A 25,113-nucleotide genomic window follows, 5' to 3' on the forward strand; every position below is an offset into this window, starting at 1 on the left:
TGGATGGATAAGCCCTTCTCTACAAATTTAATTTATGAGGGGGAGGGGGAAGAGAACATCAAAACCAGATTGTGTGTGTGTGTGTGTGTTTGAGAGACTGAGTATCCAATAAATTAATCACATTTATGACTATGTTTCTGACATTCGTCCCAGTATGAATTACGTTTTGCTCTAGCACTGATGATCAGGTCAACAGATACAAAAAAAAACAACTCACCACTAAATCCCCTGAGCAGGTGCATTATTTATATTATGAAAGTGCTGAGAAATGTCAACATCTTCATTATATTTACCAGTTGAAAAAAAGGTTTCAGCATGCGTGCTAATTTCCATGGCGACAGTCATGGCAGTATAGCAATGCAGTCTAGCATGCACATTAGCTAAGATTTAAGTGGCCTCGTGGGGTACTGAATCACACATGGGGCTATTTTGAAGGTGTAATTGTGTGCAATAGGGACCAATGACAAAAACAGAAAGCAGTGATATGTGAAGATCACCTGAAGTGAGTTCATTGCCACTTCACCTAAATGGGCACATTCGTTTATGAATAACTAGAGTAAGGAAGAAATAGCAATACAGGCTTTGATGTCAGCCAAGTCAGTATTTTGCTATGATGCCAAGAAACTTACACAGGCTACAAGTCAAAATCCTGGTGAGAACAGAGTATTAAAACCCATCCATGAAATAGAAAAGTCAAGATTTTATATTTAAAATAATAGCCTCCAACTTGGAAATTCTAGGCACAAGGTTCAGCTTTAATTTCCGTTCTCTCAAATCTGTGCTCTGTAGTTGTCTATTTCCACATTATGAGAAATATGTTCCCTCGTAAATTTATACCAATAACTCACACCTTTTGAATTACCTTTGCTGTTGTTCTGTGCCTTAGCCCACAAATGCTGATCTCGCCTACATGAAAATACCATGAGAGGCTGCTGTGTTAAACAGATCTAGCTGCAAACCGCAACCATGGCTTCAAGTAGAGAAACAAAGACAGGCACATTTGCTAAAACAGATGCCAGTTTATGCCTTGCTCTGAAGTCAACAACAAAAGAAAATATGCCCAACTCTAACATAAGCCAACCAAACCAATTGGGTTAACACTGAGACTTTTGCATTTATTATCTGAACTTTAAACAAGTTCCAGAAAGTGACAAAAGCTGAGATACAGAAGCACACATCTACAGAATCCTATATATACAGGGAAAGTATTGGAGATATCTAATGACTGTCCCTATACAGACAATATACAAGAGAAGTCTGTAACAAACTTAAACCTAGCCTTCGAAAACAAAAGCACCCTGGAGATTACGACACGTGCATCAACTTGCAGGTGGAGCCGCAGTCTTTTGGCAAAGTCGAGCCAGCAGTCCAGCCATTTGCAACAAGGAATTCACCCCTTCTGCAATCCTCATATGAGTGTATCCAATCTCCTGCAGGGATAGAGAAGAAAGGACAATTTACTTTTTAAAATCATTGACAAACTTTCAGTGCCAAAGTCTACTAGTTCATTTGGTTTCACATTTTGGTTTCACCGGGTGTACAACAGTGGCTTTTCTCTGCAATTCTGTTACACCTTCTCGCCTCATTTCTTTCCACAGAGGTGGTGAGTTTTGTGGTAAAATAAGGTGAAAGATGTACCAAGGAATTTTAGCCATTTATGTAAGTATTAAACCATCCCAAATCAGGCACAATAATTAGATAAAGCTCTACTTCTCCGACAACGAACCCTAAACTCAAAAGACCATCACTCCAGTCAGACATTTCAATATGAGCCGTCCTTTTGGTACGAGGGAGACTGCAAATCAGCACTAAATATTGACCAGTTTTATAAGGTGGACTTGAACCAAATGGGGCCCAGAGCAAGACTGCCCAGACTCATTACAGAGAGAAAATATTCATTGTTATTCCAGAATGGGTTCAAACAGGGTCTCGGTAAGAAAGGATAATGTTCTAACACGATCACATCCTCTCACTTTCCCCAGTACTCATTCCTGTGGCACTAATTAAGATCCAGGTGATCTGCTCCATGCTTCTAGTCAATGTCACCGTGCAACCAACTTCTATCGGAGGAGAAAAACCCAATCTCTGACACCTTGCTCCTAATGGTCCCAACAAGATCGACACACACATTATGTATATACATTTTATCATGTCCATTGCAAGCTGCATGTTGAACAGAGATGTTGAAATGATTCTGGGTACAAAAACAGGACAAGTAAGCAACCTGAAGATAGAACACTTGGAAAATAGTGGGGGTTAATTGGGTAACCCCTGAAAACAGGCAGGGGAAAATAAATAAATAAATAAATTGCAGTCTGCAATTAATCCGCGTCCATTCATTGCGCTGCAGGCATGATGTTAAATTGGTGCTACCTGCTGATTGCTATGATTGCTGCGTGCAGCCAGTGATACCCGCGCTGTTCATTGGCTGCACGTATCAGCAAGTGGCTAGTGAGTAGCCTGCATCTCTTAAAGGGGAGGTGCACTGTGGCAGGAAGAATTTTGTCAAGATGGCTCAGCCTGCGATAGAGCATGCACCAAGGATTTCTGATAATGCACTGGAGGCCTTGGTGCAAGAGGTGGAGAGGAGGAGGGGCATCCTGTATCCACAAGAGGCCCTTGAGACATATGCTCAGGAGGCAGTGGGAGGAAGTAGGGCAGGAGGTCAATGCCAGGAGTATAGGTCCAAGAACATGGATGCAGCGTAGGAAGAAGTTTAATGATCTGACATGAGTTGTCGAGTTCGATCTTCAAGTGGCATATGCTAACAGCTGCACCACTAGCCTCATCCACTGTTCAATTCACTTCGCCCCCATCACCCATCTATCAACAACCTCTATCAATCAGTACTCAGCCCTTAAATTCATATGGTTTACCTCACCCTCACAAACTTAGCACTGTTGCAAGCCTCACACTCAAAACTCTCAAACTAGAGGAGGGCAAGCGTGCCTGCAAGTTTTAACCCCCCTGGAGGAGACAGTGCTGGCCCTCATGGGAAGGGGCATCGCTGAGGCTGTGGCCACTGGAGACATTGGAGGGCACGATGAAGAGGGCACCTCCATACCTAATCCTCCTGCGCTCTTCCCACAATCTCTTCTGACTCGCAAGCTGCAGATGATGTAAGCACGCACTTCTAACTTTTTCCCTCTCACCTCACCACAACCCAACCCTTGTCCCTTTTGCATTTCAGATACCCAAGAACTGGAATCTGCCCAGAGAAGGTAGAGGAAGAAGACAGTGATGAAGAGACACCATCACTCAATCTTACACTCACAGCCACCAGCTCAGAGACTGACACTGTGCGTAGTTTAGAGGCTAGGATAGGAGGGATCTGCACGTGGTGAGATACTGGGCACAAGTGCGTAGCAGCCAGGGCAGGGGAAAAGGATACCGCAGGTGCCAGCTCACCAGAGGGAGAGGTCGCTCACTAGTTCTGCTGCAGAGGATTCAAAAGAGGACTTTGATGGCCCAGGCTACAGAAGGCAGCTGATAGGCGTACACAACCAAATGTTTGGTGCACTGGAAAGCCTGTGCACAATGTGAAGGAGCATGGAGGAGTCCAGCTCCAACTTAGCACAGGGCTTTGCGCAGAGCTTGGAGCCCATCCTTTCCCACATGGAATGGGTGGTCACCTCCATTAGCACACCTGTGGAACCCACCATGATGTAGTGTATGATGGCAGATGTCACAGCTTCCATTGCAGCACAAATAGCTTCCATCAAAGGTCTGACAGCTGCCTTGAAGCTCAGACTGGACTGCTGCCATCTGGATACCACTGTTGAAAGGGCATCACAGCAGTCCAGCAATCTGTTCTCCAACAGATCACCAAGATTGCTGAGGCGCTGCCCCAGGAGAGTGGCAGTGGCGCCATGGAAGACAAACCTGCTGTCCTCTCTCAGGATGACAGCATTCCTGCTCCCCTGCCACTCCACCAGTGCCCTTGCTGTTGCTGGTCATCCAGTCAGCCCAGACTGCTGCAGCCCAGGCAGAGATGGTGCAGTCTGAAGCCGGGCCCTCTAGGCCCCGAGCTGCTCGAGGTTGTCCTCCAAGGCCATTTGCAGTCTCCTCAATTGAAGGTCAGCAGCCTCCAACCACTGTACTCCAGCCACTGGGGAAGCACCTCTTAGGAGCACTAAGAAAGGTAAAGGCACGCGACAAACAGGCACTACAGGAATGCACAAGGGTGATTAGTTTCATTTTGTATGCATTATTTAATGAGTGAATTGCTAAATTTGGATTTGAATTTGCATTTGGTGGTGGTTTTTTATTTCTGGGGTGAACTGAGGGAGGTTACTGATGTAACTCATGAATAATCTGATCATGTACAGCCCTGGCAGAAAGGGCCTGTCTACATTGCAGCCTCCCTTCCTCTTGCACTTCCTCCTCCCTCTTCTAGTAGTTTGTCCTGCTCTGCGTGACCTCTCCATTTTCCCAGGCATGTTTAATTCCCAGAGGAAGCCCATGTCTGGAAGCAACTTTTTTCACCACAATATTTTAAATGACCCAAAAAGTACTGCAAGACCAGTCAGACCGCTCCCTGTAGAGTACTTACTTAAACTTTAACCAAGTACAGGATATCTCCAAAAACACGTACAATTGCACAGGCAGCCAGAAGAAATAATCCAGCATCTAACCTGTAAGTACATCATGATCCATTTAAATAGCGCTGGTGGGGGGGGGTCCTTCATGCTGTCTAACATCGTGTTCAACTGTGCGAGGTTCAGACAGGACGTTGGCTGGAGTGCGTAGTTGCAAAATGGCAGTGGTGGATTCAAATCAGCGGTGCACGCTGATTCATGTCACGATTTGCCTGCTCTGCACCTCAGACCCCATTTTTGACTCTTAGTTGGCCACATAGCACCTAGAAAACAGGCGCTACAGCATGGCTCAATTTAACCCCCAATGACTTTAATCTACTTAAGTGTACATTGAAACCATACAAAGAAGAAAAAAAGTCCAAGATAAAAGTTGTTGGGCTGGAAATCATTTAGTGGGCTGAAAGAAATCTTTGCCCGGATTAAAATGGTTGGAAAACTGGCAAATCAAACAGTGCACCAGCAATGGAAGATATTTAAGTTGGTGGTGAATAAGGTATCGGTTAAATATATTGCGTCAAACGCTAGGATTCTGTGGATAAATGGAGAGGTTGGAGTAAAAGTATGAAAAAAGGAGACATGTGTATTTGGGGGGGTCGGTAGAAGATTACAGAAGAAAGCTATAAGAAGCAAACAGTATAAAACGGAGTTTGGCATGGTCAAGAACAAGTATACATGATGGGCCGCTTAGAGATAAGGGGGCCATCTGGTTCTTGACAGCTGAAATACTTAGCAAGTATTTTGCATCCGTTTTTAGAAAGGAGAGTAAAAGCGGGACTGTAGGTTTCCTGGGGGATGTGGAAGAACCACTACTGAAGATAAATGTTCAAGAAAAAACTATTACAAACGTTAATGGGGCTAAAAGTAGAAAAGTCAGCAGACCCAGATGGTATGTATCCGAGAACACTGAGGGAGTGTAGCAGAGACACTAACCAGAATCTTTGAAAATAATGTATGGAAGCAGGAAATGTGCCAAAGTACTGGGAAATGAAAAATGGAACACCCCTGTTCATGGAGGAGAAAAGGTATAAGCTAGGAAATTATTGGCTAATTAGTTTTACCTCAGTTATGGGTAAACTTTTAGAGTTCATAATATGGGGTAAAATTAGTGCATAAAGCAGGGGCTAACTAGGGATGGTCAACATGGATTTGTATAGGGTAGGTTTGCTTGACCAGTTTAATTGTTTGAGGAAATCATAGCGTATAGATAAAGGGAACGCAGCGGATGTTATATAAGGATTTTTGGAAGGCGTGGAATAGGTGCTCTAAAGAGATTTATTACGAAAATGATGGCACAGTTAGTGCTGGGATGTGGATCTGGGTTTGCCCAAGGGTCTGTGAAATGACCTCTCGCTTTCCATTTGTATCTCTGTCCATGTCACATGTATAAGAGGAATGATATTGAAATTTCCTGATGATGCAAACTGAAGAATGCAGGACGATATAGACAGGTTAGGGGACTGGGCAGACGTATGGCAGATGCAGAGGAATGTGAAGAAGCACATTTTGGGAAAATGAACAGTGATGTCTGTAGGATGGCACCCATGAATGCTGAATTCACTCAGTGCTACACTGGAACATCAGCCTAGATTATGTGCTCAGGTCCTGGTGTGGAGCACAAATTCAAACTCTTAACCTTCTGATCCAGAGGCCAGAATGCAATCAAGCTGGTCAAGTCAAACAGAAACATACAGGCCTGTGTTTTCTGATGAGTGTTATTTATCTGGTCTCCTTATCTAAGGAAGGATATACTTGCCTTAGAGGTGGTGGAACGAAGGTTCACTAGGTTGTTTCCTGGGATGAGAGGGTTGTCCTATGAGGAGAGATTCAGCAGAATGGGCCTATACTCTCTGGGGTTTAGAAGAATGAAAGGTGATCTAATTAAAACGTACCAGATTCTGAGGGGGTTTGACAGGGTATGCTAAGAGGTTATTTCCCCTGGCTGGAGAGTCTAGAACTAGGAGGCATAATCGCAGGATAAGGGGTCGGCCATTTAAGATTGAGATGTGGAGGAATTTCTTCACTCAGAAGTTTGTGAATCTTTAGAATTCTCTAAGCCAGAGGGCTGTGGATGCTCATTGAGTATATTCAATAGATTTTTGGACTCTAGGGGAATCAAGGGATATGGGGATCGGGCGAGAAAGTGGAGTTGAGGTCGAAGATCAGCCATGATCTGATTGAAAGGCAGAGCAGGCTCGAGGGGCCGTATGGCCTACTTCTGCTCCTATTTCTTATGTAAAGCCAGCGGTAACCCACTTGTTTTAAAGTATCGCGGATTATAAAATCGAGGCTCCAGCGCTTTAACTCTTCTCACCTTTATAAACTCCAGTTTCAAGTACTCTTGCATTTGGAAAGTTTTACAGACTCGGAAGATGTTGCCAATGATGTCCTCAGGCGAGTAACCCAACTTCCAGAGATGAGCAACAACCTGCAGATTAAAGATAATAGAAGGAGTACAGATAGATGATCAGTGAGCACCAAGGCCAGTGAAACACTCTGACAAAACAAAATCACACAGAGGGGAAAAATGGTGCAAGTTAATGGTCTACCAGCTGCAAAACTACATGAAAATACAATCAGGATGAAGTGTGAAGGTGAGGAGAGTAGTGAGGTGGGTGGTGACGACACGCTTGAAGACCTTAGAGCAGAACAAGAGGTTAGAGATGAGGCAGCGAGCAGAGCTCACAGTGGGCTTTTTGAGGAGGGTGTGATGGGGGCAGTTTTGAAGGATGTTAAGAGATAGCTCCCATAGGATGAGGCCTTGATGGGGAGTGGAGGGGGGGGGGCGGGGAGATGGAGGAGAAACTAAAGATGGATGAGGCACCCGAGCAGATAGTCACAATCTTTCAGACAAAAATGTCCATGAGCTCCTCACGTATGGAAGGAGTAGATAAAAGATGTCAGATTGTTGTTATGAAGAGAGTATTGGGAATATCTTGAACCAGAATAATCTTGGGAGTAGTAGGAGAATTTGGTAATGGAGAGGGAGAGGTGGTACTGTTTTGGGTGTAGAAATGTTCTGATGAAGCATTTACACTTGAAACATTAACTGGTCATTTGTCTTTACACGTGCTGCATTCTCCATTTTTAGCTGAAAAATAAAGGCTTGAGGAGGAGACATCGATAAATGTGTGTTTGAGATATAACTATAAACGTGGACAGATGATAGCGTCACCATGTAGAACCTACCTTGTATGCCTCGTCGATATTTGCATTAACACAGTGCTGAATCATCTCTTTTACCAGGAGTGGATGAGGCTCATCACACACCTATTAGAAACAGTGCTATCAGTTAGAGAAGGACAGAACTATAATGAATCACAACATGTATCTTCAGTGTTTTGCCTGTAACTGCCCAAAGGTGCCATGACTCTTCCTCCCAAGACTGCTGCAAGGGCTTGCCAAGGTTATTGGTTTGATGCCCATTACACAAATCCAACTAGTATCTCATAACCATCAACAATTTTGTAAGACATGCAAACAATTAAGGTATCTACATGCCCAACTATAGCAGACAGTTGTGTGCATACTCAAATACCTAAAAACTGAGAAAAGTCTATTTATATAGCCTTAGTAATCCTCAGGATGTTCCAAAGAGCTTTACTGCCAATGTATTACTCTTGAATGTAGTTGGTATTGTTATGTTGGTAGATGCAACGGCCACTTTGTGCACAGCAAAATTCCATGAACAGAAAATAAACGAATAACCAGATAATCTGTATTATTTGGTGGTTGCAGTTGGTCAGGACACTGGAAGAATTCCTTGCTCTTCTTTGAGTAACAGGTCACAGGCAGGATGGCACTGAAGTGTTAGCCTAGATTATGCGCTTAAGTCCACAGTGTAGCTTAAACCCACAAGCTTGACTCAGAGGTGGGAGTGCTACCAACTGAGCCAAGTTGACATCTAAACTCCAATCTTCTTAGCTTGCATTGTTGTGCTATAGGTTGGAATACAAGAGTGAATTCACCAATCCCATGCTCCCAGTAAGGATCCAGCTAAAAGGGTCAAAGAAACAGCCCAATCTCTGACCCACGCTTCCTGCTGGTAATACGGGACTGGCAAATGTACAGTCACTTAAAAATATTTTTAAAAATCTGAACAGTAGTCAAAAAGAATAATATGCAAATATATTTTTTTGTAACGATTTAAGAGGCAAATTACTGCTCAATAACTCTCAAACTGGCTAATAGAAGTCTGAAAATGTGAGCATATACCAACAACAGTGTACATCAAGGCCAAAACCACTGTGGTCCTATTACCGCAACTAGAAAGGACTATTACACTTATCTTCATGCACGTATGTGCAAGAACGATGGGGTGAAAATGAGCTTTTATGCATTGAGGCATCAGTTTTCTTCTGAATTTTAATTTTTTAAACATACAATGGGGTAAACAGTGTTCGGAGAGGAAAATACATTCTGCCATAAAAAAATAAATGTATTTAGATCTTACAAAAATCGGACATAAAGATCTATGGTATAAAGTAACAGCAACATTCTGTAACTAAACAAGCGTGAGACTAGCTCAGTGGTAGCATTCTCACATAAATCTGGGCCGAAACTTCAGTGGAATACTGAGGGAGTGCTGTATTGTTGGAGGCATTGTCTTTCAGATGAGATTGTTAAACCAGGGCCTCGTCTGCCTGTTTAGGTGGACATTAAAAATCCCTTGGCACTATTTGATGAGGAGCTGCGAATTTTCCCAGTGTCCCAGCCAACATTCATCCCTCAGTAACCACCACCAAAAACAGGTTAACTGGTCATAAGCTTCAAATAATTAATTAGCTGTAAAGTGCTTTGGGATGTCCGGAGGATGTGAAAGGTGCTATATAAATACAAGTTGTTTCTTTCTATAAAAGAGTCCTAAGCACCTACCTTGAAAACATTTTCACTGTTGACAAACCCAAATCCTGAATGTGTCGACTGCAAGTTGTTCAAAGCCTGTTAAAACAAACTTCTTTTAATCTTAAGGCCAAAAATTAAAACCAAAATAAATTAGCCAAGAAATGTGTAACTTTTGGAATACGTACAGAGTTTCTACTCAAAATAAAAATACAGTAATACGAAAGCTTGGCTACACTTAAATCCAGCTCACAGTAGCAAGGTAAAGGCACTTCTTTCTGCTGGCTGTAAGGGTCCTACGTGAAAGAGGTGTGGGCAGACTCAACCCAGTTCCTAGTGAGTGTTTGGTCAACACTGTCTATAATTTAACGCTATTTAGCCGTCTCAATCAGAGGCAATGCCTTGTGCGGGAAATGGAAATGTGACATGCTGCAATAGTGGGTGCTCATGATATTGGGTCAAAAGCTCAGTACTGGGGCGTAGTAACTTTGCATTTAACTGAGATACCTGAACCGATAATGAAAAACTTCCATACCTTAACACTGATATCCTTCATTGGATGAGGAAAAGATTCATAAAACAATTTGTTTTCTATTTTAAAAAAAAGCAAACAGCTCACTTATACTTACTGATGTAAATTTATCAAAGCTCTGAAATTCCCTCCCTAAACAGCTCCGCCTCTCTCTTCTCCTTTAAGACACTCCTTAAAACCTCTCTCTTTGACCAAGCTTTTGGTCACCTATCCTATCGCCTTATGTGGCTCTGTCTGGAGCGCTCCTGTGAAGCACCTTTGGACCTTTCACTATGTTAAAGGTGCTATATAAATGCAAGTTATTGTTGTTGTTGATATTGGAAAAAGCTTGTGGTAGAATGGTATTATATAGGGGTCTGCTGCAAGTGGTATATCTGCTTTGCTGGCTGGTGTCGTCACTTAACGTCTAATGGTCAGCATCCTCATTCTAAGCTCTGATTGAATGCCTTGACTAAAATTGATCTTACTTGTCTCATATCTCCTTGCGCTGTGAAGATGATGGCTTCCAGTCCATCATCTGTATATTGAACATTCTCCTTCTCAACCACCTGCATCAGTCGCATAAGGACCTGGGCATCGGTGAGCTTTGTGTAACGTAGGACAGCACAGCGAGACTGGATAGGCTCTGTGAGAACACCAACGTTATGAAATGAACTCAATAATACACTGATCACTAACAACCAACAACCAGTAGATACAATTACTGCACCCTGCACTGAATGTATTCTGAAAGCTTAAGATAAGGGTGCATCTTTCTGATAATCTAATTTTCTAAGTTTGTTCTTGTACCTAGTGGACTGACATGAGGCAGCGTAGAATTGGTCATAATGAGAATCATCTTTCTTCAATATCATGAATTTCCTCTCCAGTGATTAGGGACAGAACCCTCTGTCCAGCATTTCCTTCTTGGGATGTCAATGAAAAGGGGAATTTGTACAAAACATCCTCTAAGGCTGCCTCTGACCACACAAGTACAAAAAAGACAAAGATACAGCAGGACAAATACAAAAGATCTTCCTATGTAACATTTAGGATTATGTAGCAATTACTACAATGCACATCCCCTTTAAGTGGCATATTTGTACTTGCACCCTTTACAATCACACTGGTATTTTTAGTCAAATACTTAATTTCAATAAGTTAGCAGCCACAATGAAACAGACTACAGCGCAAATAAAATGAGCAGAGGTTCGAACACAAACCAGTAAAGAAATCAGCTACGTTTCAGTTGTCATCAGATCTGGCTAATGATCCATCTCAAGTGCACAGGATACACCTAATCAACCATCTTCAAGAGTGCATCAAACACTACAACATGTGGTACGGTATTGGAAGGTGCCAAATTTAAATGGCAGATAATGGCTACTATTTATTTGATTGGTTTAATTATGCAGATAAGGCGCACTTTACTTTTGCAACTCTTTCTCTCTCCCCTCGCCACCAAAAAAAACACTATTCCAACACCTGCTTTGTTATTATATATAAAGCAATTATTATACTTTGTATTAAATAAACTCCTTGCAATTTAGAAAAATAACATTCCTTGATGGTACTATACGGGCCCAAGTGAGACAGGTGCCAGCTTAATGTAATATTGCTTCAATCCTTCAGAAGTCACTGGTCTCTCCGAAAGTGGACAGGGTTAAATTGGATGAGATGAGGCTTGGTTTTGTATCACTAAGTGGCTTTATTCCACAATAAGGTGCAAACATACACAGCAACAATTATGATTAGAGACCCTCTGTGTAATGATATGACCCCCACCCCAAATCAGTGGGTCGTCTTACTTGACAAAGTCTGCATCCTGTCCTACAGCCCAGGGCAGAACCTCCTCTCTCTACAGGGTTCCTGCCTTTTTAACTTTCTCGCAGCACTTTGCTGCCTGACTGCCATTTTGTTTTTTTTTTAAAAATCCAGATTAAAACCAACTGAAATCATCTCTGTGGAAAAATGGTCAAAATATCCAGGATCACGACGATAGCTATTTTAACGCCTTCTGGAGATGTATTTAGTAACAGTTTATCTGATCAGCACAAACCTACCTATGATTTTGTCTGAAGCATTGCATGCCAGTGCAAAGCGTGTTGTTTTAGAGTAAATCTCCATTGTCCTCCTTAGGGCTTGTTGGGCTCCATCTGTCATACTACAAATCATACAGAATACTTAACATAGCTGGATTACACCATACATAAATAACAAGTTCTCTTCTCCCTATATTCAGTCCCTGCTCGTCCGCAAGAACAAGTGGTACAAGAATGCTTCAGTGACAACGCTGGCTAATGAAATGCCACGGTCCTTTAAATGAGGTGGTGCCTACTACACAAATACCCCATTTACTTTGCCATCAGTAATGGCTTTACTTCGAGCAACAAAGTAACAAGTCTGCGCCTATCGTGGAGGTGCTGTGTTCCGCCAAAAGTGGTGGCGTTTTGGCTGCAGTGAACTGAGAGTTGAAGTGGTTACACCTGGCCTTTATAGAAAGAAAGATCTTGGATTCATATAGCACCTTAGCATGTCCTCAGAATATCCCAAAGTATTTCACAACCAATTAATTACCTTTGAAGTGCAGTCACTGTTTTGTAGGCTAATTATGCACAAGCGTGGTCCCACTGGAAGCAACTGAGATGAAGAACCAGTTCATAGTATCACAGTATGGTACAGCACAGAAGGTGGTGTTGGTTGAGGGATGAATGTTGACCAGGACACCAGGACAGCTCCTCGCTCTTCAAATGGTTCCATGGGATCTTACACATCCACCCGCCACGCAGATGGGGCCTTAGGTTTAACATTTAATCTGAAAGACGGCAGCTCCAACAATCTAGCACTCCCTTGGTACGGCATGGAAGTTTCAGCATAGATTATGTGCTCAAGTCCTACAGTGGGCCTTAAACCCACAACATTCTGACTCAGGCGAACATACTTTCACTAAGCCAAGCTTTTGCAGTCAGTGGCCTATGCAAACCTCCCAAGCCACTGCTGGTTCTGTAGAATGCAGGAGCACCAGGAGCTGTGACCAGCATTGTAGAGCGACTTCCTGAAGCCTTCGATCATTTTATGCTTACTTCCGCCTTAGTCATGGTTTTTGCTGCTGATCACAATTGCAGTGCAATAGAAGATTTTGACGCTAACCATAAACACACCATGGCAGGGAAAGGCCATGCTGAAGTTTGTTGGTGTCTTACCGTCCCCTCAGTCTATGCTACAAATCAGATAATGGTACTTTCTTTTATACTTAAGTACATTAATCCTCTCACCTGTCGGCTTCATCCAGGATGATGACCTTGTGACGACCTTTTGGTAGTGTGACCTTCTGCTGGGCAAACATTTTGATTTTGTTTCTGACCACATCAATACCTCTGTAACAAATGTAAGCCACATTTTTAACAATTTACAAAGTCATCACTTTTCAATAATATTAAAATTAAGAAGTGTAAAATTTTAACCTGCCGTTTCAAAAAAATTTGAAAGTATCTAGATAGATCTATTATGCAGCCCAAAGATTAAATTCAGTCTCTCAAATTTTGCAAAACAAGGGCAGCTGGTATAAGAAATGGAAAGGTTCACACTTATTCAAAAGGGGTGGCTCTTCTGAGGTTGGTGGAATTTTACTCTGCATCTGTTCTGCCCCACCTCTGATATGGAAGTCTATTCAACAACGAATCTAATAATCACAGTCTATGGGTAGGGATGTGAATGGGGGTCAGAAAGAGGGGAAGGTTTCTGCTAACCCTTGGTCTTGTTCATGACAGCCTCATGGTTGCCCCCTAGAACAGATTACTATGGATATAGAAAGAATGGATAAGCTACAATCCTTTAAAATGAGAGTTCACAAATCCCTTATGATCATTGGGCACATTAAGAATGTGCGGGCTGGTTAAATTCACCTAGTGATGCATCATAGCTGATGTTCCTGGATTTTGCTTCATTGCCTAATGGAATCGGAGTCGGGGAGAGCTTCCCAGACTTTTTTCTGAAAACGACCAGTTATTTTCCCAACTTTTTTGCCTTCTTCGGAATGATATTAATAGCAGTTGGCGAGTGCAGCGCAGATCACACTGAGTGTCGACAGGCTTAATAGTCTTTTCCTGCCCTCTATTCATACGTTCGTGCATGACCCCGGAGAACATCGAGGAACTAAAGAGGGATTACACAGGTTGGAGAACGGTGAAATCCCTCTGACTCCATGGTGCTCTGGTGGGAAGTGATCAAGGCCAACATCAAGAGGTTCTTCATCCTATAAAGTGTTCAGAAGGCCAGAGAGAGAGACAGAGGGAAGTGTCACAACTCCAGAAAAGCACGCAGGATCTGCTCCAGCTGCAGCTGATGGGGGTCGATGTCGGGGAGGAACTCAGAGAGGTGAAGGGCCAGCAAGCCTCGCTCTTCGCCTCAGAGGCCTCAAAGATCATCTTCCGGTCCAGAGTCCGCTCCGTGGAGCAGGGCGAGAAGTGCTCGTGCGCGTTCTTCCAGAAGCTGCACAGAGAGAGCTCTGTGATCAGCAGCCTGAAAGAGGAAGACAGCTCGCTGATCTCTTCACAGGCCGACATACTGAGGATCAGCAAATCCTTTTATGCCAGGCTGTATGAGGCGAAGACCTCAGAAAGTACGGCCTCCCAGTCCTTCCTGTCCTCTATCACGGAGGTCTTAAAGGACAGCGAGTGGGAAAGCATGGTTTACCGGTCGAGTTGTACTCAGCTCTGTGGGACTGGATAGGCCCAGACCTACTGCAGGTGTACAGGGGTATGCTTCTGGCAGGGAGCATGTCAGAGTCCATGAGGAAAGGCATCGTCACCTTCATCTACAAGCAGAAGGGGGAAAAGAGGGAAGAAATCAAAAAATCGGGGACCCATTTCCTTGCTAAATGTCAGCTACAAGATTTTATCTAATGCCATCGCCAATAGGCTCAAGTCTGCTCTGGAGCGGGTGATCCACCCGGATCAGACCTCTACTGTTCCCGGCAGGAAGATCTCTGATAGCCTTGTGCTGCACAGGGATACGATCGCCTATGCGCAGGACGGGGGGGGGGGGGGGGGGGGGGAGGGTGGAGGTGAACACCCGCCTCATCAGCTTGAACCAGAAGGCCTTCGATGGAATATCCCATACATAAACGTGCTCTCCAAAATAGGTTTTGGGGAGGGAATCAGAGAGGATCCGACTGTTCCACGCGGACATCCGTAGCACAGCCCTAATCAACGGGTGGGAGTCAAACAACTTTCCGATCAGATCTGGAGTCAGGCAGGGCTGTCCTCTCTCTGTGGTCTTTTTTGTATGTTGTATCAAGCCGTTTGCCGCGTCCATCAGGAAGGACGCAGGCATCCGGGGGGGGGGGGGGGGGGGGGTGACGATCCCAGACAGCGGAGGCTCTCAGGTTAAGGCTTCCCTGTACATGGACGATGTCACCGTCTCCTGCTTGGATCAGCAGTCAGTCCACAGACTGATGGGCATCTGCAATCGTTTCGAGCTGGCCTCAGGGGCCAGAGTGAGCTAAAGTAAAAGCGAGGCCATGGCAGGTGGGAGACCCGGTCCTTTGTCCCCTTCGCAGTCAGGTCCGACTATCTGAAGGTACTTGGGATCTGGTTCGGGGGGCCCCTGGCCTGCACAAAAAACAGGGAGGAGCGGATTGCCAAGGCCAAACAGAAACCTCGTATGTGGGTGGGGCGATCCCTCTCCATAACCAGCAGGAACCTGGTGATAAGGTGGGAGGTACTCAGTGTTGCTCTATGTGGCCAGGGTCTCCGCCGTCACAATCACCCGAGCTATCTTCTACTTTGTCTGGAGGTCCAAGGTAGAACACATCCACAGGGCCACCACGTACAAGCCCCCAGACAAGGTGGGGGGGGCGGGGGGGGAAAGAGCATCCCCAAAGCCGCTCTGATCCTGATGGCCACCTTTGTGTGTGGCTGCCTCTGGATGTGTGTAGAGCCCCAGTACGCAAACTCCAAGTGTCACTGCGTGCTGAGTTTCTGCCTGTCCAAAATACTGAGAAAGCTGGGTCTAGCAGAGCAGGCACAGAGCGTCCTATCCAACTGGACCGTTCCCCTGCCGCCCCCCCCCACATCTGTCCCAGGTGGAGAAGTTCCTGAGGAGAAACCCCTTCCACCACAAGGCCATCAGACAGTGCTCGACACGAAACGTTCGGAGTCCTGCAAGGAACAGAGAGGGTGGACTTGATCGGTTTCTTCCCCAACCAACCAGACGGTCTATGCCATTTGGCAGAACGTCTCATCGCCTGAACTGACCAACAGGCACCAGGATGTGGCCTGGATGGTGAGAAAGGCCCTCCCCAGTGTGGTCCTTCCAACATGCACAGAACCTCCGCGCCACCGCGAGCTGCCCTCCACGCTGTGGCGGGGAGGAGACAGTCGTTCACCTCCTGATGGGCTGCCCTTTTGCACAGAGGGTATGGAGAGAGATGTGTTGGTATCTGTCCCAGGTCATCCCCAACAGTTCAGTAATACAGGACACTGTGCTCTACAGGCTGTTCCCCAGGACGCACACCGAGACAGATATCACCTGCGGCTAGAAGACCATCAACTCGGTGAAGGAGACCCTTTGGTCTGCCCGAAACCTGCTGGTCTTCCAGCTGAAGGAGCTGTCCATGACAGAGTGTTGCCGACCGTCACACTTCAAAATCCAGGAATACATGCTGCAGGACACACTGAGGAGAGGTGCAACCTGCGCAAAGGCTCTATGGGGAAAGGCCACCCCACCTTGTATTGTACACCATGAGTCATAAGAAATACTGTTTGAATTGTAATAATGAAATCGCTTTGTGTACAATCTGTAGTGTTTTGGTTTGAATTGCACTACTTTGGAATTGTGATATTTACATTAAACTATGTACCTTTAAATTTCTATGAAATTAAGTATATATTGAAATTTTAAAAAAGTTTGTGCATAGATGAATACTATATCCTGTATTTAGAGTGTCATTCTTGGCTCACTGGTAGTACTTTCGCCTCTGAGTCAGTAGGCTGTAGGTTCAAGCCCCACTCCAGAGACTTGAGCACATAATCCAGGTGCTGTCTTTCAGATGAGATACTAAATGAAGGGCGTAAAAGATTTCACAGCACTATTCCAAGAAGCGCAGGTGAGCTCTTCCGTGTCCCTCAACCTACACCACGCAAAACAGATTATCTGGTCATGTGTCTCATGTGGGGTCTTGTTGTGCATAAATTGGTTGCCATCTTTGCTTACATTACAACAGCTACAACACTTCAGAAGTACTTCATTGGCAGTGAAGCATTTTGAGTATGTGAAAGGCACCACACAAATGGAAGTTCTTTCTTTCACCTTTCCACATTGTGAAGTGACTCCAAGCCATAAACCATAAGCCATATCCTGGCAAAACATTCCGAAGCTACCAAGCTAGTATTAAATACAAGTGCGGATTGCAAAAACTTAGCTCACTTCTGACTAGAACACACTGTCATTATGTTGGGCTAGACTTGAAACCTGATCCAAGGCTGAAAACAGATTTTGTTAGAGACTGTACTCTTAAAATCCACATTTTATGCTCCTTATTTAAAAAGATTTTCTTTGCTTTCTCTTCCTGACCCCGTTCTCCAAGAGACCAGCTGTTTCCAACAGTAGGTGCATTTAGATTATGATTACAGCAAAGAGTAATTACTTGGTTCTCCTAGTGTCAACTGTACTTGTAAAATACAAACACCAGCAGCAAAATTTCCTGGATCGGATTAAATCCTTTGTTGAAAAATAGAAGTGCAGAGCCACAATCTGTCACTTTTAACAACGGAAATTCTGGAACTTTGGCTTTCGGTGGGTCTGCCTTAGGAAGGAAGCCACCTTAGGAGCAATGGCACCAGGTAAACAAAGAGGGAAAAGCAATATATGGAGGCAGCAGTTGATGAGTGCTGCTCCCTGAGGATCCCTTAGCAAATATAGAACCAAATTCTGACAATGCATTCTGTAACTGGGTACTGAACATATGAGAATGGCTTGGAGAGAGACATCAGAAATTTCTTTTCTTTCCCCTTCTTCTGTGGAACCTCATTATTTGATGCCCCAGCTAAGTGGGTACTAGTATCTGTCTGATCCATTTTACAGGCATCAGAAGGGGGGACCATTATCTCAAGCCCTATTAAATACCAATACAAAATAGCCTCAAGTAACTTACCGGTCATTTGAGGCATTGAGTTCAAGAACTGCATCTTTTAATGCAGGACCCAACAGTGCCCGTGCCAAGCACAGGATGCTGGTCGTCTTTCCAGTGCCAGGAGGACCCTGGATGATAATACAAATAAATGGTTAACTTTTGAAGATATGCAATAGATTAAACCATTGACTTAAGAGAATCAATTTAGACAACAGATGTTGAGAGCAAGCACCAGAATCTTTGTCTTTTTAATAACGTGTTAGCAACCAGCAACAACTCGTGGTCTTAACAAACAACAAAAAATTAGATTGTCAATCGTAAACAGAATGTAATCTTTAAACCTGTAAGTAAAATTATATTTTATAGTGCACATCAGTTGTATACATGTTGTGTCCTAGTGATGTAAAGAAAATACACTACTGAGTGCCACCTGCTATATAACTGATGAGATGTATTTTCCATAAACCACCAATCCCCAACGTGTATCTTCTACATAATCTGAGGATAATTCTTTTCTCACTGCGAATGGTAAAAATGAAGTTTGTCACTTTTCAATTTACCAATGACAATTTAAAAAAAAATCACAGATGTTGGGGGCTGAATGGTTCCCACTCTGACAGTGAAACACAACAATGTTAGGTAAGTCAATGATGTTTTTCTATGAATGTCAACATTAGATTTCATAAGCATATACGATGTCAAGATTCAATCAAAAAATAGGGATTAACAGTTCTTGTTGTTCATTACAACCCAAACATTCTAGTTCTCAGAAAATAATAGCTTTAACCATCATGAAGGCAAAATTTACATCCATGGGTGAGGGAAGAAAGGTGGTCACAAAGAACTTAACTCAAGGCAACACAAATCCAGTTACTGGGTTGACACCAGTGGCTTCTCCCTTTTAGATATTATGAGTACTGGCCAATTTTACATTATTTTTGAAGCAAACTGATGTTAGTTAAACTTCCTAGTCAATGGGAATGCAATGTACAAGTCAAAATGGCAGTAGTTCTTGTCCATCCTTATAAGCACAAATAAAACTATTGTGCAAGGCTGCACCCATGGCAAGAAACACTGATCAACTGTCACTGTTAAGACATGAAATGGTCGCAATAGTAGATAAAAATGGTAGAGGGAAAAAAGAGGTGATGCCAACTGACAGCAGTGGAGACACAAGTTCAAGAACAGATTTGTTTTTATCATCACAACTTAAAAGATGATTTCTGATTTCCTATTTTCAGCAACACATCAAACATTAATATCCTTCAGTTTGAACAAAACATATCTTGACCACATCAACCTTGGTGTTGATTTACGAAGCTTTCTGTTATGGACACAACAAAATCATACTAAATTTAATTTTAAAATATAATGCTGTTCCATTCATTTGAAAATATCTCAATACATTGCATTAAGCATTCCTGTAAAAGAGTGAAACAGGTGCTGCTCTGTGTAGTGGTTCAATACTCACTGCAATAATGATGTTGGGTACATTTCCCTCCCTTGCGAATACCTATTAAAGATGACAAACGAGGTTACTAATGTTATTCTGCCCAGTAAGCATTTGCAAATTCAACACTGAACTAATTTGGAGCTGCTGGATCATGCAAAGAACCATTGTAATACATATTTTAATAGACCAATGGGACATTAACTCAGCAACACCTACTGAAGAGACAGAAATTCAATATCTTACTGATGGGCAAAGAAGCTACCATCAAATTTGGTGGCCCAGCCCCAGAAATGGTGTAGTCAAAGTTACTTAACTAAAAGATTGATTATTTAGTTTACATGGGAAAGCAGGTAACTAGGCTGGCTACTGCTTAAAATTACAATACTCAATCTAACATTTTGGCAGCTTGGAGCTACTAGGTTACCGTGAAACTTGATTGTTTTCTACAAATGAAAATATTAACACTGGTGCACAACTGAAGAGTTATTAGTTAGTGCTACAAGTTTGAGAGATTACATATTTTTACTAGCTCTCACTAACATCCTTCTCCAACTGGAGGAAGCAATAGTATGGAGTCCAGTTTGTGGAGATCTCCACAAATAATTGCTGATGCTACTCTGTAAACAATTGGTAGATTCTATAACATGTGTCAATTCTATAGCTTCCTCTCGTTCTCCTTCTGCCCAAAGAAACATTAAGCTTCTTCAATGTACTCCAACCACCCATGCAGCAACAATGGAGTGGAGAAAAGGCACCCATCAAATCAGCCCTTGGACTCCAACTTCAAAACATCTGGTTGGCAATCAAATACTCATGACTTCAGCTACGGGAACATATAGAGACAAGGTCCAGATACTACACAATTATCCTGAGATTGCTGAAACATAGACTAAATGATTACTAAATCACGAAGGAGATACTCCAGAAACTAATCTCCCGGCTTCCAAAATAAAAGCTTTATTTGACAAATAAAATATACATTTGGTCCTTACTAATCTATGTTGGAAGAGTGTTTTATTAAGCTAATTTTGATAAGGTTTGTCAGCGATGAGTGCACTTGGGAATGGAGTGATTTCCTGCTTCTGTGTCAGCAGGACCCAGTGTCAATATTTGACCTGTGCTACACCTCCCAGTGAGGTAGAGCAAAGACCAGGCACATACTAATTGATCTCCTGTAGTATTGCACTTAAGGAGCCAAGACCATGTGCAGTATTAAGATCAAGGAGGATAACAGGGTGGGGGATAATTAGATAATGTGAGGTCATCCACTTTGGACCCAAAAGATAGATGAGTATTTTCTAAATGGCAAGAAGCTAGGAACTGTGGAGGAGCAGAGATTTCGGAGTCCAACTACAGAAATCACTAAAAACCAGTGGATAGGTACAAAAAATAATTTAAAAGGCTAATGCAATGTTGGCCTTTATCTCAAGGGGGCTGGAATACAAAGGGGTGGAAGCTATGTTACAGTTACATAAAGCTCTGGTTAAACCCCATTTAGAGCACTGTGTTCAGTTCCTGGCACTGCACCTCAGGAAGGATATATTGGCCTTTGAGGGGGTGCAGCGCAGATTCACAAGAATGATACCAGGGCTAAAAGGGTTAAATTATGGGACAGGTTGCACAGACTAGGCTTGTATTCCCTTGAGTATAGAAGATTAAGGGGTGATCTAATTGAGGTGTTTAAGATGATTAAAAGACTTGATAGGGTAGATAGAGAGAAACTATTTCTCTGGTGGGGGAGTCCGGAACAAGGAGGCATAACCTTAAAATTAGAGCTAGGCCATTCAGGGATGATGTCGGGCAGCATTTCTTCACACAAAGGGTAGTGGAAATCTGGAACTCTCTCCCCAATAAGCTGTTGAGGCTGAGGGTCAATTGAAAATTTCAAAACTTTTGTTCGGCAAGGGTATTAACAGTTACGGAACCAAGGCGGGTAGATGGAGTTAAGATACAGATCAGCCAATGATCTAATTGAATGGCGGAACAGGCTCGAGGGGCTGAATGGCCTACTCCTGTTCCCATGACCTGAAGGGAGGGCAGAGAAGGGGGAAAAGGAAGAACTTGGAGGAGGGGATGGGGGTAGAAGTGAGCGAGTTGAGGGAAGCTTCCCTTATCTATGCCGGCCCTGGGTTTACAGACGCTTAATGTTGATGCATAAGCACTGGCGGGGCAGGTAAAGAAGGTTCATTTTCTTCGTCATGTAACTTGAGAACTTGAAGGTTTGCTTCTTTAAACAAGATTGCAGAAAAGAAAGGTGCTAGAAATTACCTCCAACCTGCTGACGGTTTCTTCATTCCCCACAACTTCATTCAGTTTCAGTGGTCTGTATTTCTCAACCCTGTTAAACAAAGTAAAAACATCATTATTTTTTTTTAAAAATCCAAGTTTTGACACCTTGATAAAACTGTAGATGAACAGCAATAACTTGCATTGATAAGATGGAGAAAAACACCCCAAGATACTTCACCACAGGAGGAAAAGATTGGATGCTGAGCTTTTGTAAGCAAGTCGATAGATGGTCAAGAAATGGGTTTTGGGGAAGCTTGTTAAAGATAGACAGAGTCGTCAGACATAAGGGCTTGGGGAGGAAATTCCAGATAGTAAGGCTCTGCCATGGACGGCAGAGCAGAGGGAAGTGGGGGTGCAAACAAGGCCAAACGCAGAGGACTGGGGGCACAAGGGTAGACATGAGGCTGGAAGAGGCTGCAGAGGTTGGGTGGAGCAAAGCCGTGGAACGATTCTGTAGCTGAGGGCGAGGATTTTAAAATGTGATTGGATAGGGGCAGAAGACTAGTGTTGGTCGGTGAGGACAGGGGCATTGGTGGTTGGGACTTAGTACAGGTCAGAACATGGAGTGCGGAGCTTTGGACAAGTGGAAACTAATGGGAGATGGAGGTTGGGAGGCCATAGGAGAGAGTCTAGAGGTGACAAAAAGCATGAATAAGGGTTAAGAGGGGCAGAAGTAGGTGATATTATGAAGCTGAAAGTAAACAGTCTTGGTGATGGATAGGATATAGGGTTTGAAGCAGAGCTCTGGGTCAACAGGATGCTGAGGTTGCATATAATCTGGTTCAGCCCGAGTAAGCAACCAAGGAGAGAGATGGAGTCAGTTGCAAGGAAAGGGCAGGGCCACAACTAAGGCTTTGCTCTTCCTGATGTTCAATTGGAGGAAATTTTGACGCATCCATAATCTAATGCCAGACAGCCATCTGAGATGGTTGTGAGGACGAGGGAACTGGTAGAGAGGTAGAGTTGGGTATTGTCAGCAGATGCATGGATGCTGGCCCTGTGCATATGGATGTTGTTACCAAGAGACAGATGAGGAAGCCGGGGTGGGGGGGGGGGGGCTGGTGGTGGTGCAATGATGAATTCTTTACAAATCCAGAGGTGATTCTGCAGGGTTGGGAGGAGAAGCCATTGCTGAATATATGTTGGTTGCATTGGAACAGATCAGAATGGAACCGTGTAAGGAAGTCTCATAATTGAGAGATAGTGAAAGAGGATTTGATGGTTGATAATCATGAACGCTGCAGAAGAGAAACAAAAAAGGAGGAATAATGAATCATGGTCACAGAGGACCGTCTAGCAGATTTAAACTACATCTCCTTATTCCAGTATCCCGGAACATCTTAAAGCAGTGATTTGGCTGAACCTTATCTATTTCATTTAGTATCTTGCATACTTCTGTAAGGTCTCCTCTCAACACAACAGAGCCCCAAGTCTTTCCTCACAACTGAATCCTTAATGCTATGGATCAACCTTGTAGCTGTTCTCTGCACCGTCTCCATGGCTTGAATGTTTCTCTAATGTCTTGATGATTAAAACTGAACACAAGTCAAGATCTGATCAAACATAGGAACAGGAATAGGTCATTCAGCCGCTCAAGGCTGTTCCGCCATTCAATTAGATCATGGCTAATCTGTATCTCAACTCCATTTATCTGCCTAGGTTCCATATCCCTCAATACCCTTACCTAACAAAAATCTATCAATTTCAGTTTCAAACTTTTCAATTGACCTAGCCTCAACAGCTTTTTGGAGGAACAGAGTTCCAGATTTCCACTACCCTTGCTTCCTGACATCACCCTTGAATGTCCTAGCTCTAATGTTAAGGTTATGTCCCCTTGTTATGTACACCCTCACCAGAGGAAATAGTTTCTCTCTATCTACCCTACCAGAGGAAATAGTTTCTCTCTATCTATGCTATCAAATTCTTTAATCATCTTAAACACCTCAATCAGATCATCCCTTAATCTTCTATACTCAAGGGAATACGAACCTAGTCCATGCAACTTGTCCTCATAATTTAACCATTTTTGTCCCGGTATCATTCTGGTGAATCTGCACTGCACCCCCTCCAAGGCCACTAAATCCTTTCTGAGGTGCGGTGCCCAGAACTGAATGCAGTACTCCAGATGCAGTTTGAAAAGAGCCCTGTGCAACTGTAGCATAACTTCCACCCCTTTGTATTCCATACCTCTTGAGGTAAAGACTAATATTCCACTAGCCTTTTTAATTATTTTTCGTATCCGTCCACTAGCTTTTAGTGATTTCTGTACTTGGACCCCATAACCTCTCTGATCAAGGTACTATATAGTTCTAGCACGACATCTTCTGACATACTTAATGGACAATAGTAGAATTAGGAATTCCGAGTGTTTCGTGTGGTATTACCCCAGTGATTTGACATGTTAATGCCAAACCTGATGCCACACCCAGATTCCTTTTTGCGTCATTTTGAACTATTTCTACTATTACTGAATTTCACCTGCCATTGATCCGCAAATCTTATCAACTCTTTCTGTAGATATCTAGTTGCTTCGTTTGACTGTTACCCCCTGCCCAGTTAGTATCGTCTGTGAAACTGACCAATTTTCATTGAGTTTCCGCAGCCAAGTTTACCAATTCTGAATCATAACAACTACATTACTTTACCTCTTGTATCTCACCCACACCAGCAACACTTCTGCTTCACTCCCTTCCTGCTGTCCACTCAATTGGCCACCTCTAGGCTGCTTAAGGCTAGCTCCCAATCTACTTCTGATCACTCCTTGTCCGCTTTAGGGCCCACTCCAGGTTCTTCCCTGGTCCCAGGCCCAACTTGTATATCTCCAAAGTTCGTGAGCATCGACCCTGCTCCTACCTCACTTCTCAAAGTTCAGAGAATCTTTGACCATAGTATCTACAAAATAGAGGTTGTTACAGAGAAAGGTTAAGAGGCTTGAGATGAGACAAGACAATGTTCACACGATCAGATTTTTAAAAAAACATTCGTTCTTGGGGTGCAGGTGAGGCTGGCAAGGCCTCAGTTAGGAACAACTAGTCCCACTCCCTTATTGCCCCGAGAAGGTGATGGTGGACCTTCTCCTTAAACCACTGCAGTCCTTGCGCAGATGGTGGTCCCACACTGCTCTCAAGTGGGGAATTCGAGGATTTTGACCAACAACAATGAAATAAAAGAGACATATGCCAGTCAGGATGGAGAGAGACTTGGATGCGAATGGTGTTCCTGTGACATTGCTAGGGAAAAATATCCTTACACTATTTTACATTGCATCATCCCTTAATGGACCGATAAA

The 25,113-nt window shown here is 43.5% G+C and overlaps 1 protein-coding gene across 1 annotated transcript; it reads right to left on the reverse strand.

Moving 5' to 3' along the window:
- Window positions 1-734: 734 nt before the first annotated feature.
- Window positions 735-18,189, reverse strand: rfc2 (replication factor C (activator 1) 2). The gene is made up of 8 exons (XM_068007961.1): window positions 18,104-18,189; window positions 13,224-13,325; window positions 12,012-12,112; window positions 10,437-10,594; window positions 9,471-9,536; window positions 7,785-7,865; window positions 6,910-7,023; window positions 735-1,430 (listed from the first exon to the last, which is right to left on the reverse strand). Exons 2-8 carry the CDS (start codon window positions 13,292-13,294, stop codon window positions 1,320-1,322), a joined length of 702 nt encoding a protein of 233 aa, XP_067864062.1. The 5' UTR covers window positions 13,295-13,325; window positions 18,104-18,189; the 3' UTR covers window positions 735-1,319.
- Window positions 18,190-25,113: the final 6,924 nt, after the last annotated feature.

This window comes from Heptranchias perlo, chromosome 28, assembly GCF_035084215.1.
Source record: "Heptranchias perlo isolate sHepPer1 chromosome 28, sHepPer1.hap1, whole genome shotgun sequence".
NCBI classification, from domain to species: domain Eukaryota; kingdom Metazoa; phylum Chordata; class Chondrichthyes; order Hexanchiformes; family Hexanchidae; genus Heptranchias; species Heptranchias perlo.

Bases quoted from the DNA above. Each gene is read 5' to 3' on its own strand.
- rfc2 (XM_068007961.1), bottom strand. From the start codon at position 13,294: ATGTTTGCCCAGCAGAAGGTCACACTACCAAAAGGTCGTCACAAGGTC. The intron at 10,595-12,011 runs GTAGGTTTGTGC...GTGTTCTCACAG, and splicing joins TGCTTCAGACAAAATCATAG to AGCCTATCCAGTCTCGCTGT. The intron at 7,024-7,784 runs GTAGGTTCTACA...TTTAATCTGCAG, and splicing joins ATATCGACGAGGCATACAAG to GTTGTTGCTCATCTCTGGAA.